The following is a 14,013-nucleotide window of genomic DNA, read 5'->3' as shown; positions in this document are numbered from 1 at the left end:
ACTGAAACTATGACATACCCTTACTTGGAAAAGTCAAATGTTCCTTTTGACCATCACAGGTTTTTTGTAGTATCACTAGGAGTCAGTCTTCTCTTATTTGTTCTTAATTCAGCATGTATTAGTCAAATCATAGTTAGCAATTACATCTGTACCAGTTTTGAATTAGAATTAGGGAAAGAGTGCATTTCTAGAAGATCAGAATTTTCCTGTCTCCAGAACCAGTATTCCTCCAGGCATACACTGATCTCCTGTTCCACATACAGAGGCAGTTAAGGGTCTGAGGGCAACTTCAGATCAATGGCTATCTGTTCTTGCTGCTAAATCTACCCTAAGTTCAATTCACTCAACATATAGGATTGCTTACTAGGAGTGTACAGAGGGATAGTGGTTGGACCAGTTTCTGGTATATATCTACAGTTCTACATCAGCCTCTGAGAGAGGCTAAAAAAGGGTCACTGCAAATCACAGCTGATTTACAGTGACCTTGTGGGGATTTCAAGACAAGAGCCATTCAAAAGTGGTTTGCCATTGCATACCTTCATGTCATGATGATCTTGGTATTCTTTGGAGGTCTCCCACCCAAATACTCACCAATGCTGACCTTGCTTAGTTCTCAGATTTGATAAGATTGCAAAGGCCTGAGCTTATCCAGGTCTAGTTGTCTCTACTGATCTATATCAAGTGTTCATTGGTTGAATTTAATAAATTATTTAGTGAATATTCTGCATTTTTATTAATCAATGTGAAGATTTCAGATGATAATTGTATTATTCTATACTAGGGACCAGAGCCTCTTGTGGCGCAGGGTTGTAAGGCAGCAGACATGCAGTCTGAAGCTCTGCCCATGATGCTGGGAGTTCAATCCCAGCAGCCCGCTCAAGGTTGACTCAGCCTTCCATTCTTCTGAGGTCAGTAAAATGAGTACCTTGCTTGGGGGTAAACGGTAATGACTGGGGAAGGCACTGGCAAACCACCCCATATTGAGTCTGCCATGAAAACGCTAGAGGGCGTCACCCCAAAGGTCAGACATGACCTGGTGCTTGCACAGGGGATATCTTTACCTTTTATACTAGGGACCATGCCCGTTGTACTTGTAAATACTACGAGCACTAGGTGTGCTTTTGGCTTCCTTCCCGCCCACCCCCGGGCCCAGAAGCACACCCGTGGCCTCCTCGAAGGCTGGACTCTGAGGCATTGTACGATTTTGAAGTCCCACCTCCAAAACCCGAGGAGTATTTCCAACCCAAGGGTAGCCAACCTCCAGGTGGGGCCTGGAGAGCTCCTGGAATTACAGCTCATCTTCATCATATAAAGATCAGCCCCCCAGGCAGAAAAGGCTGCTTTGGACAGGATTGTGGTAGAGAAGAAAAAATTAAGGCCTCTCACACAGGTTGTTGTTGAATTGAAAGACTTGAGGCCTACTGCACAGGGTTGTTGTGCAGATGAAACAGGAGACAAAAGAACCCCCTCAACAGCATCCAGTTTCATCTGCAGAATAACGCTGTGCAGTGGCCTCAAATCTGCAGAGAGTTGCAAAGAAGAAATACACATGGCTTGGCTAAGTATAACCCCTGGCCAGAGCAGTACTTTAAGTGAGAAGGTGCTTTTCTGTGGCCTCCTTGTCAGCCGTTTAGCAGAAGGAGAAATTCTCCCCCTCAAAAGGAATGCCCACCCCCATGCCCTGAGGCTCCCTTGCGTTGCTCTCGGAAACGCCTCAGTCAGGGGCTGTTAGGCTCCTTTGCAACAGGCCTGAAGGGAGGGGGAGGGAGCACAATCACCAGCCTCCTGCCAGCTCTGTCATGTTCTGAGGCAATTTACCGTTGGACATGACAGTTAGGACAGCCTTGGGGTGAAAAGGGCTGGCACATCCTGTCCAAGCCTCTGTTCTCATCCCCCTTGGCAGCCCTCTTTATTAATCAATGTGAAGTGCTTTCCCTGCAGTGGTCAGGAGCAGTCTGGGTGGGCGGGATGGGCGGGACTGGATGGAACTCTGTCCTGGGGAGGGCCCAATTGGAAGGCGCTTCACGCCTTCCAATTGGCCCCTCACCCGACTGGCTGGAATTCTTGCCAATCCGGGGCCAAGGGGCCAATCGTTGGCCCCTGTTTGCTATACTGGACCCCTTAGCCTTACTGTTTTATTTATATCGCTCCCCGAGTGGTTTGCAGATAGTCCAGTGGCACCTTAAAGACATGGCAATTTATTAAAGTATAATACTGGAATAAATTTTGTTGGTATTTAAGGCCCAGGGGACTGCTGTTTTTATAAATGTACAAGGTAGCAAAGAAAAAACAACAGTAAGCTGCAAACAGTCATTTCATAAAAATCTGTAGGTCCTATTTTTTGTCCTTCAGAGAGCCAAGAGAGTTCAGCCAGCTATCTTTCTTTTAATTATCAAAGACTGAAAGCTCCATGCTGCAGCATCTGGGATACATGGACACGTGCCTAGACAGCTTAGTGATGGGAAAGTAATGCAGCAACCACTCATAGAACATTTTGAGGCATAAATCTCCTTTGAGCTGCTTTTCTGCTGTTTATATGGATGTCTGATCATAGTTAATGCCAAAGAGACAGTGGGGTGGGGTGGAGGATGTGAATTTAATATTATTACAAACTGACTAAAGCTTGTTTTGAAAAAGCTTTTCCTGGAGATTTTAAAATACCGATCTTTAAGTCATTTGCCAACCAATGAACCTCCTGTTAAACAAAATATTTGTTATATATGTAACCATGTAAAATGCTGTAATAGTAAATAAAACTAGTTTTTTACTGAGTCATAAATGATGCTTGTAATCCTAAGATTTCCTCTGTTCATACAGTCCAGGATACAGTTTGGTTTATTATTCATACTGGCCCTCTTAAAAATGGGTCAAACATATTAGTTTTAATAATTTGTTTGGCTATAAAATAAACAAGGGGAAATTTATTATCTTCAGACAAAAGAAGATTCCTCGTTCTTAAAGACTTCTGTTTACTCACTAAAAGGAATTAATAGTGGGTTGCCGTATTTGATGAGAAATCTTTAGTTTATTAATCTTGATGGAAAAATCTGTTTCCTAACTTTTCTTACAATCTCTAAAACTACATTATATTAATTTACTGTATTTTAAATAACCAGAGAGAGAGAGAAAGAGCATTCTGACTACTTACTTGCAGGTAGTGTTTTCTACCATTGGGTCCACATATAGCATTGTTTTGCATAAAACTTTGAATGGGAGGAGGAGGATGTACTGTGTCCAGGATGATGTACTGTAGATATAGTAGTAACTTGCATTGTATGCAAAATTAATTATGTCTGCGATGTGTTCAGTATTTCCAAATGGTAAATGTCAGCCAGCCAAATGTCTGTTGACCATATGGATCCCACATTGGTCCTCCCTGCTTTTCTCACTATTGCATGTGGTTCAGTTGTCAGTGGGGGGGTAATTCAAGGAAAGCTGACTCACTGTTCTCCCTTTTTGTCATCATAGTTTAAAAAGACAAAATTAGAATAAATGAACCGTTGTTGAGACTAGATCACCCACAAAACATAGTTACTGAGTGCTGAAGCAAGAGGACTGATAATGCTATATTCAAACTCTGATTCTCAGTTTTGAAATTGCTATTTTGGTGGTGTCAGTAAAGCTGATGCTTCATTTTTTCTTTGTTTATATTGTGGGCATTTCTGTACATCAGTAAAAATAGCATTTTACCAGCTGAATGGCAAATCACTAAATGTTACCTCGATTTCCAGCCATTCCTCACCTTCTCTGCTGTCTTGTTATGTTTGCTGCCATTTCGTGTTCCTTACCCTTCACATGTCCTTCTGGAAATGGTGGAAGAGAGCCATGCACCTTATACACAACTCACTTCTACTTGTCAATCAATCCAGGCAGACAATCTCCTTCCTCCATATTCTATAATGGGAATTCCTGCCTTTCCTGCTGTCTGGGGGGTTGGGGTTTGAGGTAGACCCTCCATACTTTCCGGGTACCTCTGGGAGACTCTTCCCCTACTCCCCTCCAAATTTCAGAATGATTGGTCCAAGGGTCCCCATCTAGGGTCTCCCGAAAAGGGTGCCCCCATCCCTCCATTATATGCTATGGGACAGACTCTCATTTGGATATAATGGTGGGATGGGGCACCCTCTTCAGGAGCCCCTAGAAGTGGACCTCTTGCACCAATCATTCTGAAATTTGAAAGAGAGTCAGTGAAGAGCCTCCCAGAGATACTCTGAAAGTATGGAGGCTCTACCTCAAATCCCACCCACCCCAGGCCCCGGGAAATGTAGGAATGCCAAAATTCCCGTTATAGTCTATGGTGCCATAGACTTTCATGGGCCCCGAAGCCCAGGCAGCTGGATTGGGCTCCTAGTGATTCGAGTCCTTATTTGGGGGGGGGGGGAGAAGAATTGTTCCTGATTGGTAAGGGGAGAAAACTTTAAAGAGGCATGCTTCGTGTTTAAACTGTGGGGAATTTTTTTTTTTTTTGCCTGCATGAATGAATGGCTATTCGTTGTTCCAGGGAGTTTACTTTTTAAAAAATCCCCAGGAGAAGGGAGAGGGAGGCAGGTGCAAGGGTGGGACATTGGAGGTGGAGATAGTGCTTCTTCGCCTCCACACATTTCTTTGGTTGGTTGCCTGCTGGTTTCTCTCCTCTAGCTTGTGCTTTTTAGTTGGGGGAATCCACTTTATGCGATTCCCCAGTTAGCACTTTAAAATGGAGGATGTAGCTACTGGTTTGCTGCTTAGATACATTTCACTACATTTAACGGGTTAGAATGTCCCTGTGTTCTGAATGTTTGTGTTCTAAATGTTATTTTTATACAGTCTAGCACTCTTCAGCAGCTCTCGCCTCAGCATTGCCCCTAAAGATTTTCAGGATATCTATTAGCCTACAATAGTCACTGCTCTGTTGTTGCTTCTTTGTAACAGTACCAGCAAATGGCAAAGTTCATCCTTAGTTTATTGCATCTTCCAAACCATGGCAACAGTATTGTTCCTGGTGCAAGTATATGGAGTCTACTGGTTTCAGTTGACCTTATCTGCATGATTAATAGCCTCTCTCAAAGTACCAGGATTTTCCTATAGAGAGGATCTTGGGCCATCAGGAGAATAAATACCCATTCCAAGGACCAAAGAAAACTATAGGAAACCAATAATCCCATCCCCCAACCATGGAATAGGCACAAAGCAGTAGATAGCTACTTTACACAGCTTTCTCTGACCCTCTCAATAGGAAGAGTGAACAAGCTAATTTGGAAGATGTGCAGTGCTATTGTAGCTAGAATATAAGACAGAGGATTGCAAGACTATCAGACTCATTCACTACTGTTTACTCCTGCTCATGCACATGGGAATCAGATGAAATCTTGACAGGATCCCCAAAGATCCTCAATTATGCTGAATATGATAGTTGAAGACCTGGGGGCATATTTGGGTTGTCAGTTCTGGGTTCAGAAATACATGGAGATTTTGGGTGTGAAGCCTCAGGAAGGTGGGGTTTGGGGAAGGGAGGGACTTCAGTAGGATGTAATGCCATAGAGTTCACCCTCCAAAGCAGCCCTTTTCACCAGGGGAACCGATCTAAAGATAACTGGAAACAGCAGGAGATTTCCAAGTGCCACCTGCAGGTTGGCAATAAGACATGGCATTTTCATTGTTCCTTCCTGTTGAGGGTCACAGGATTGGAAGATGAAGCAAATACTAGAGGTGAATATCTGGATAGGCATTATATACTACTCACTGTTCATTTTATGTTTTTCAGTTAATTTCGTGTTTTATTTTTGTTGCCTTGAGAGGTAGCATAGAAATTTTCTGAATAAATAAGAAAGCATGTGTGATCACAGGGGAAGCAGACTTGTAAATGAGGTCCCAGTTAATGTTCTGGAAAGTATGATGGAGAAACTGGAAATGTGCAGTGCGCTGGCCTCTGATGTTACATACTAATGCACAAATAATGGGAAATTAGCAGGATTAATTTGAAATCCAAATACTAGAAGCTAAGTATGTTCCGATACCTCTTACTGAGATTTAGTGGGGTGGGACTGGCAACCAGAATGGCGTATCTATTTCTGTACATAAGAACATAAGAAGAGCCCTGCTGGATCAGATCAATAGTCCACCTAGCCCAGCATCTTTTCTCACACAGTGGTCAACCAGTTCTTCTCAATGGCCAACAACAGGGCATAGAGACTGAGGTCTTCCTCTGATGTTGCCTCCTGGCTCTAGGATTCAGCGGATTAATGCTTCTGAATGTGAAGGTTCCCTCAGTCACCATGGCTAGTAGCTACTGATAGACTTACCTTCCATGAACCTATCTAATCTCCTTTTAAAGCTTTTTATTCCTGTGGCTATTACTACTTCCTTTGGTAGCAAATTCCATATTTTAAACTCTCTGCATTCCACGCATTATTTTATAAACGTCTATTATGTTCCCCTTTGTCATATTTTTTTCTAAACTGAGAAGTCCCAGATTCTCCAGTCTTTCCTCATAGGGAAGGTGCTTGAACCTCTGAATGATCTGTACTATTCCGAGCTCTGCAATGTCCTTTTAGTGATGCAGTGACTAGAACTGTACATAGTTTTCCAGCTGAGGCTGCAACATAGGTCTGTACAAAGGCATTTCAATATTGGGTGTTCTATTCTCATTTCCTTTCCATTCCCTTTAGGCCACTTTGCGAGCCAAAGGGAGCCGCGGCCACCCTCTCACCCCCTCCTGCCTGCCACCCCTTTCAAAGCCCATTTTTAAAATGGGCTTTGATACTAGTTAGCCTATATTATCAAAACTGAACTTCATTTGCCACATTGCCACCAAGTCACTAAGGTTTTGGAGGTCCTCTTGGAGCTCTTCACAGTCACCCTTTGTATCATCTGCAAACTTTGCCACTACACCACTCACTCCTAGTTCCAGATAATTTATGAACAAATTAAATAATATTGCCCCCTGTACCAGTCCTTGTGGGACCCACTACTCCTTACTTCTGTCCACTGGCAGAATGTTCCATTGATTCCTAGTCTTGGCTTTCTGTAAAGTAAGGGTGAAATGAAAGTGTAGCAGCATTGTATATGAAAGAATACTGTGATATGTTGAAGAACACTTGGGGTAGGGGCTACAAAATGTATTTTGTTTCCTTTGGGGTGAGTGAAAGGTGCCTAGATATTACAGGTTGCAGCAGTTTTCAAGTATCCCTTGCTGCTTCAGTACTGGATTTAAGGCTGCCAGGTCTTTTGCTATAGAAGAAAATTTTCTAGCAGTTTTCCCTCTTCCTTGCCAGTGCTTCAAAGGGCAGGGTATGTGTGGGGAGGGTGCACTCCACCCTGGGTGTAGCTTGAGGAAGGCCCTGGAAGGGGGGCCCTGGAAGCCAGTGTTATATCCCTTTGATTTCTTTCTCCATTACAAGAGCACCTCAGAATTTTAGATGATGCGTAATAGCATGCTCCCTACTTATTAAGTTTGCTTTGTTGGTCTATAGCTTCTCTATGGCACTGTCTGCTTATGAGACTCTTTGCCTCCAACATACTAAGCTATATCACCTCAATACATTCTTCTCTGACATTTTAATGGACTTTATATCGAGAGATAACAGCATCTCATTGATTTTTTCCTATTCCAGTGGGCCCTTGAAATGCCCATAGAAATAGCTATGTTAAGTTTAGTCTCATGTAAGTCAGCTTCCCCGTTTGGCTTGGGAGGTCCTAGCTTTTACATACAAACATCTGTACCTTGCTTTCTTCTCCACATGTTTTTTTGGGACAGTGTACATTCCAGTGGCCTTTCAGGCCCCTTAAATCACTGTCATTCTTTGCCATATGTCCATTGCCAACTTCTAGCCTATCCTAGAACCCAGAATAATTTAATCATTCTATGTGTAATACAGAAACCATGGGAGAAAGGCAATTGTTTCATGATCTACAAGCCCAGCTATAACAGCATGTGCAACTGATGGCAACTATCTTCTGTGTAGTAAGGCAATAGTAAAGATGTAACCTAGGGAACCCCTCCCTCATGGTAATTATTGTATGTTGATATTTAAAATGTTTCCTAAGACCAAATACTTTTTCTCCTTATTGGCTGAGAACTATTGGTATGTAGGGGCATCCGGAGATCAAAGAAGCCTGACAGACAGATATGGTTCATGAGCTGTGAACAAAAAGGAAGAGGTGCTTAAAATGGCTATTTAAAGGTCTGGTAACAAAAATGGTAATCCAAGTAACTTCTTGCAAAATGCACTACATCCTCTATTCACTACTCCCCTTTCTGCAAGGAAAGGAAGAAAGCCATCACAGAAATTCAGTAAATGCCCTGCGGCTTTTAAATGTGTTTGAACTTTTCAAGGTGATTTCAGCACATTCTTTGTCTAAGAGAAGCACCCTTTTCCTGCTAGCAGTTTGTAACAGAAATACGAAGAAGGCAAACATTTATTAGGAACAGGAGTAGTTGTGAAAGTCAAGCTTCCAAGCAAAACATCACCACTACCCCTCCAATAAATAAGAGCAAGATGTGCATCATTGTATAACCAGAATGAAGAAGAAACTTGAAGATGTGCAAGGGCCAGGACCTGTTATAAGTAACTGACATTTGAAATAAGAAGCTGGGAATATGAGAGCCTGTTTACCTTGTTGCTGATGTTTGGATTATTGCTGACATCTGGGTTTAGTAGGGGGAGGCTGGTGTTGATACTAATTCCAGTAGCTTGAGACCAAAAATAACTTGATATTATCAGGAAAAGAGACGATGGTGGATTAAGAGGCTTTTAAAAAAGGCTGGGTTCTTTTGTTTTTCCTTCTAAATGTAGGACAAACAATGACTCAGGGGCCTGAGTGCAAGGGGCTGGAAAAAACCCACGCTGCCTCTTTGCTTGTCTCTGGGCTTAGCATGGCGAAAATGTGTACATTTCTGTTCCACTGACAATCTCCTAACCTATTATTTGAAGAGATGATTTAAGAGCCGCGTAAACGTGCTCTTTGGTGTGGTGCAATCCTGCCTCCGTACCCGTTGAGAACTTCCCTCTCCACCGTGCTTTGTGGAAGCTTCAGCGAGCGTGATTTATTATAGAACGTCGTTTCAAAGGAGACCCCCCTCTCCTCCCCTCCCCCGAATTTAAAGCCCGCAGATTTTGCCAAGTGGGGTGTGTTTGCCTCGTCTACGCCCATCAGCCCTCGTTCACAATGTGGCCGCCGTGGTTTCATGCAACTTAAATCTGAGCTAAACATATACGTCTTTCCACGTTGCACCGTTGCTGGTTTTGTTTAAACTGGGGAGGAGGAAGAAAAGGGGGAAAATGGCCAGTGCCGCGCGTCCCCCCTCCCCGAAGCTGCCTCTTTGTGCATGCAACAGTATTTCTCCAATGCGGGGCGGAAGGGGACTCCTAGAGGAAGGCGCTGCCGGGCGGGGGAGGCGGGGGGGGGGGCTCTGCTGGGTTCTTGATGTGCCAGATGTGTGAGGCCCGCCGCCCCTTGCGCCTCTCCGGCCGCCCTGGCGTGGTCGCGCTCTCGCCCTGCGCGAATTGAGCAGATCTGATGAGTTAGCTGGTTGCCATGGCGAGGGGCCGCGTCACGTGGCCCGAGAGCTGCTCCCGGCTGTTTGACGTCAGCGGCCGAGGAGGAAAGGGAGGGGGGCGCGGGAGACGGACAGAGCCCGTAGCGAAGCAGCAGACGAGCCCGCCCGCCCGCCCCAGCTTCGCCGCCGCACCGGGAGAGGGCTGCTTGCCTGCCTGCCTGCCTGACGGGAGCGCTCCAATGCCTGGACCTACCCAAGCGCTGTCCCCAAATGGCGAGAACAACAACGACATCATCCAGGATAACGGCACCATCATCCCTTTCAGGAAGCACACGGTGCGAGGGGAGCGTTCCTACAGGTAAGCCCCAGCAGCTCCCTTTCTCGCGGCCTCCGCCGGCCGTGCGCAGGCGGACACACACCGAGGCACGGGAAGCCGCAGCAGAGCAGAGCGGCGGGGAGGCTTGCAGGCGGTTGCATAACCCAAGCAGCGGCGCTTTAAACCGAATCTGGCGCGGCTCCCTCTCGCAAGCGCGCGGCGTGGTGAAGCCCCGGGCATTGTCCAGATGACCAAACATCTTGCGAAGAGGCCGCCTCTGTCTTGGACGGGCAGGACTTCCTTGCTCGCAGTCTCACACCCACGCCCCCCTTTGCTTGGCACAGCGGGAAGCGAGCCGCCTTGTGCAAAGCAAGGCAACAACAAAAGGAGTCAGGCTGCTGTCAGCTTGCGTTTTTTGCACGGGACCGGGGAAGAGAAGAAAGCGGGCGGGGGGGGGGGGCGGCTCGTGGCAGCGTGGACGGGAAAATGGAATCCTCGGGCTTCGACTGCAGTGTGCGATGCTCGCCCGCCAGATTGATGGAGCTTTGTAAGGCTCGCGCCGCCTCATTGGCGGAAAGGTTGACAGCAGAGGTCAGGGCTTCAGGCGTACGCTCCAAAATCGCCTCCCCCGAACCTTGGGTTGGGAAACAAGGTGGGCTCACAGCAGCCGCCGAAAGGACATAGCACCTTGACTGCGCATGTCGCCTGTGCCGCCTTGCAGGGAACGAACACTGACCTCCTTCTCCCTTTTGGATGTTTCCGCAGCATTTCTTGCAGCAGCAGGAGGATGGTGGCTAGGTTCTTTGTCACAATTCTGAGCGGTTTTTGATTAATGGCTGGGCATGTACCTTTGGGTAGCAGTCCCCCCCCTTTCCTTGTATTAACATATCTGACAATATGTTCCCCAAGATAAGCTTATTAAGATGGTTGGTTTGCACAGTTCAGTACTGATAACAATAGAACAGAGACTGCAACTAGACTGGGGGGTTTCTTTCCAGCTTCCTGCTTTCAAATAGGAGAATAATAAAATGCAACCATACATGTCTTCTTTATTGTGCTTCCGCCCCTTTCTCCTCCCTCACTCTCGAATCACTCTCCCCCCCCCCCCCAAGCTCATACAGTCGAGCAAGCTGCAGGAAATGAAACTGTCCCTAAAACCGTTACAAAAATATTTGGTGAAGCCGTGTTGTGTAGTGAAATGTAGCATGTAGAACAAAAAGAAGCAAGTGTGTTTGCTCACCTGAGTATTGTATAGCCTATTTTAGATGGATATTCTTTAGGAGTAGCAGTTCTGTTTTCTGACAGTTCATTTAAACTGACCTGACTGCGGGATTAATTTTTTTAACCTTTTTTTTTCATTTGGCGAAGTGACAACATTTGAATTATTTGTGCTGTTCAAGGATTTCTCCGCCTCCTTGAATAACCTATGCACATTTAGTCTGTTTCCTAAGCCTTTACAGCTATTCAGGAAATCTCTTTATTATTTTCCTTTTTACTGATTTTGAAAATATCGTATATAGATGCAGTGCTGGTTGGAAATGGTAATGTGGAATGAGGATTTTGACACCAAATCTTTCCTTTAATCTCTCTCTCTCTCTCTCTCTCTCTCTCTCTCTCTCTCTCTCTCATTGGATTTCTTACCTCCTGCTATCACCAAGTAATATATACTTCTGGCCCTGTTCCTCTGAGAAAAAAATGCCAGTCATCTTTTTGCTTGAGAGTATAAAGTGAGATCAGGTCACAGCCAACTTATAGCAACCCTGTAGGGCAGGGGTAGTCCACCTGTGGTCCTCCAGATGTCCATGGACTACAATTCCCATGAGCCCCTGCCAGCATTCATGGACATCTGGAGGACCACAGATTGACTAACCCTGCTGTAGGGTTTTCAATGGAACAGACTAACAGAGGTAGTTTGTCCTTGCCTTCCTCTGCATAGCAACTCTGGAATTCTTTGGTGACTCCCCATCAAAATATTCACTAGAGCAGATCCCGCTCAGCTTATCTGGTGAGAGGCCATCCAGGTCAGAGTGCATCCTTCTTAGTAAAATATAAATTGTTGATTAAAAGTGTTTAATCCTACATGTTGGGAAAAATGAAGATCTAATATTTGTTTATACATTGTTCAACATAAGTTCATTGGATCAGTTTCATCTGTTTTTAAGTGTGTGTATATCAAGCATGTACTTAATCTGCATAGTATGCAGATAATAAATTACATTCCCTAGTATTTAATGTTGCAGTAGGACCCTTTCATAATTGGGATAAAAATACAGAGTTTTATTTAGAAAGGTCTGGTTGCCAAAATATTCCAAAACTACATTGTTTAGAACTATTTGGGCTGGAATTTATTCCATGATAAGGATTAACTGCAGGCATTCTTTTTGAGGAGGTTAATTACTTATTTCCTGACTTCCTAACTCACCAGTACATGATTCCCTTATAGCATTATTCTGGGTTTGGACAATGATGAGTATCATTTCTAGCATGATGATTGGAACAAGGTGATGGGTACAGTGTTCTTTACTATCTGTCACATAATAAGTGAAGTCAATCTATACATATGATAAAAACTAAATACTTTTCAGTTAGTCAGTAAACAGATTACAAAATAAAACATTTGAATCTTAACAGCATTCCTGGCTAAGATTCCTGGCTAGGAATTGTAGAATTGTGGGAGGGGAACAAGAACAACACATGTAAATGTACCTGTTTAAAGCAAGAAGACAACCAGTATAAGAAAAACTTTATCCCTAACAAGTCATTACCGAATATATCTATCTATATTATCCTACAGTTTGGCTAATTCTACAAGCAAGCCTTCCTGAACAACTCTGTTTGGAGCATTTTGCAGAAGCATGGAAGGCCTTGCTAATAGCCTCAGGCAGGTTGTTTCATAATGTGGGAACTGTCACAGGGAATGCACAAGGGCTTACCCTTGCAGAATGCACTAACAGGGGTAGTCAACCTGTGGTCCTCCAGATGTCCAGTGAATGCTGGCAGGGGCTCATGGGAATTGTAGTCCAGTAACATCTGGAGGACCACAGGTTGACTACCTCTGCACTATAGTAGTTTAGCCTTGAGATAAGCATAGCATGGATCCACATGGCCAGGTACACAGTGTCAAGATAGGGGGGTTATTTCCCAAACTAACTGAAGTTGATACAATGCATTTTTTGCAGCTGCATTATCTTGCTTCTCCAGCAGTAAAGCCGAATCAAGCACCACTCCTAGTCTCCTTAACCGTCAGTAAGAGTAAGCTGGACCCCATCATAATTGGGGAGCACCATGTCAATTCCAAATCCAGGAATAATCCAAAACCTAGAAAATGAAGGTGGCAGATAATTCCATTCATATTTCACCAGGGTGCATTCTTTGCAGCCACCATGAAATTGTCATTACCTCAGCTGGTGTAGCTCTCTGAAATCTGCCAAGATCAACTGAGATGGAAGCTTCTTTATGAAAAGGGACAAACATAGCAGCAATTTGTGATGCAGCAGGATGCTATTAGAATACCATTAGATTGTTATTTCCTCTGTATTGATTTACAAAAGAAAGAGTGCTCACACCTCAGGTAATCCTCTAAATCATGGCTTGGAGAGGGACATACTGACATGCATGTTCCTTGGGTGTGGCTTCCTTCTCAATTTCCTGTTCCTCATTAATGGCAGTGTGTTGTGTTGCCTGAATTGGCAAACTATGGTTAACTTTTGTTGTTTAAGTCACCCATGGGAAAGCATGGCTTCTGATTTTGGTTTGGAGGTGAGCAGTGCTTGAAGGACAGGAGAGCAGAGGGTCCCGCCCCCACCTCTTGTAATGTGTGTCCATATCCATTATTTTAGATCCACCAGGAAGGCCGTGAATTGTCCTCCATCTTCATTCAAGGACTCCTTCATGGTCCCCTGCCTGGATCACCTTGCCATATCTCTCTGTAGAGATGTGCCTGCTCTGGCTCTAGCTCTGCTTTGACTTGATTACTGTATGACCTCAAGTAGGGCTTTTTATTCAGTTGGTTACAACCTGTCCATCCCCACTCTCACACAAACTAATGCATGGCTGGTTGAGTCACATGTTCTCTGAGGTCCTATTATCAAAAGAGCTCCAGTGGGCTCAGAATCTATTTATGAATCTACAGCATAACACTGGCAGGGGGAAAGTGCCTCACTAACTGCATTACAACTTCCCTTCTATTTAGGACAATGTAAAGACCCCATAAAATCTG

The 14,013-nt window shown here is 44.5% G+C and overlaps 1 protein-coding gene across 5 annotated transcripts in view; it reads left to right on the top strand.

Moving 5' to 3' along the window:
• The window catches only part of MAPRE2 (microtubule associated protein RP/EB family member 2), a 120,827-nt gene that overhangs the window by 38,286 nt on the left and 68,528 nt on the right, over positions 1 to 14,013 (top strand). Inside the window, exon 1 of one of the 5 annotated variants that reach the window (XM_077352458.1) lies at positions 9,622 to 9,836. The exons of 3 other annotated variants lie outside the window; for them this stretch is intronic. In XM_077352458.1, coding sequence (XP_077208573.1) covers positions 9,718 to 9,836 — 119 coding nt within the window. In that variant the 5' untranslated portion in view covers positions 9,622 to 9,717. Of the gene's footprint in view, positions 1 to 9,621; positions 9,837 to 14,013 lie in introns of those variants that run through there. One more of the 5 variants, XM_077352462.1, reaches the window with a different exon arrangement.

Source organism: Paroedura picta, chromosome 9 (assembly GCF_049243985.1).
Source record: "Paroedura picta isolate Pp20150507F chromosome 9, Ppicta_v3.0, whole genome shotgun sequence".
Classification (NCBI taxonomy): domain Eukaryota; kingdom Metazoa; phylum Chordata; class Lepidosauria; order Squamata; family Gekkonidae; genus Paroedura; species Paroedura picta.
This window is presented reverse-complemented; position numbering and strand designations above follow the sequence as displayed.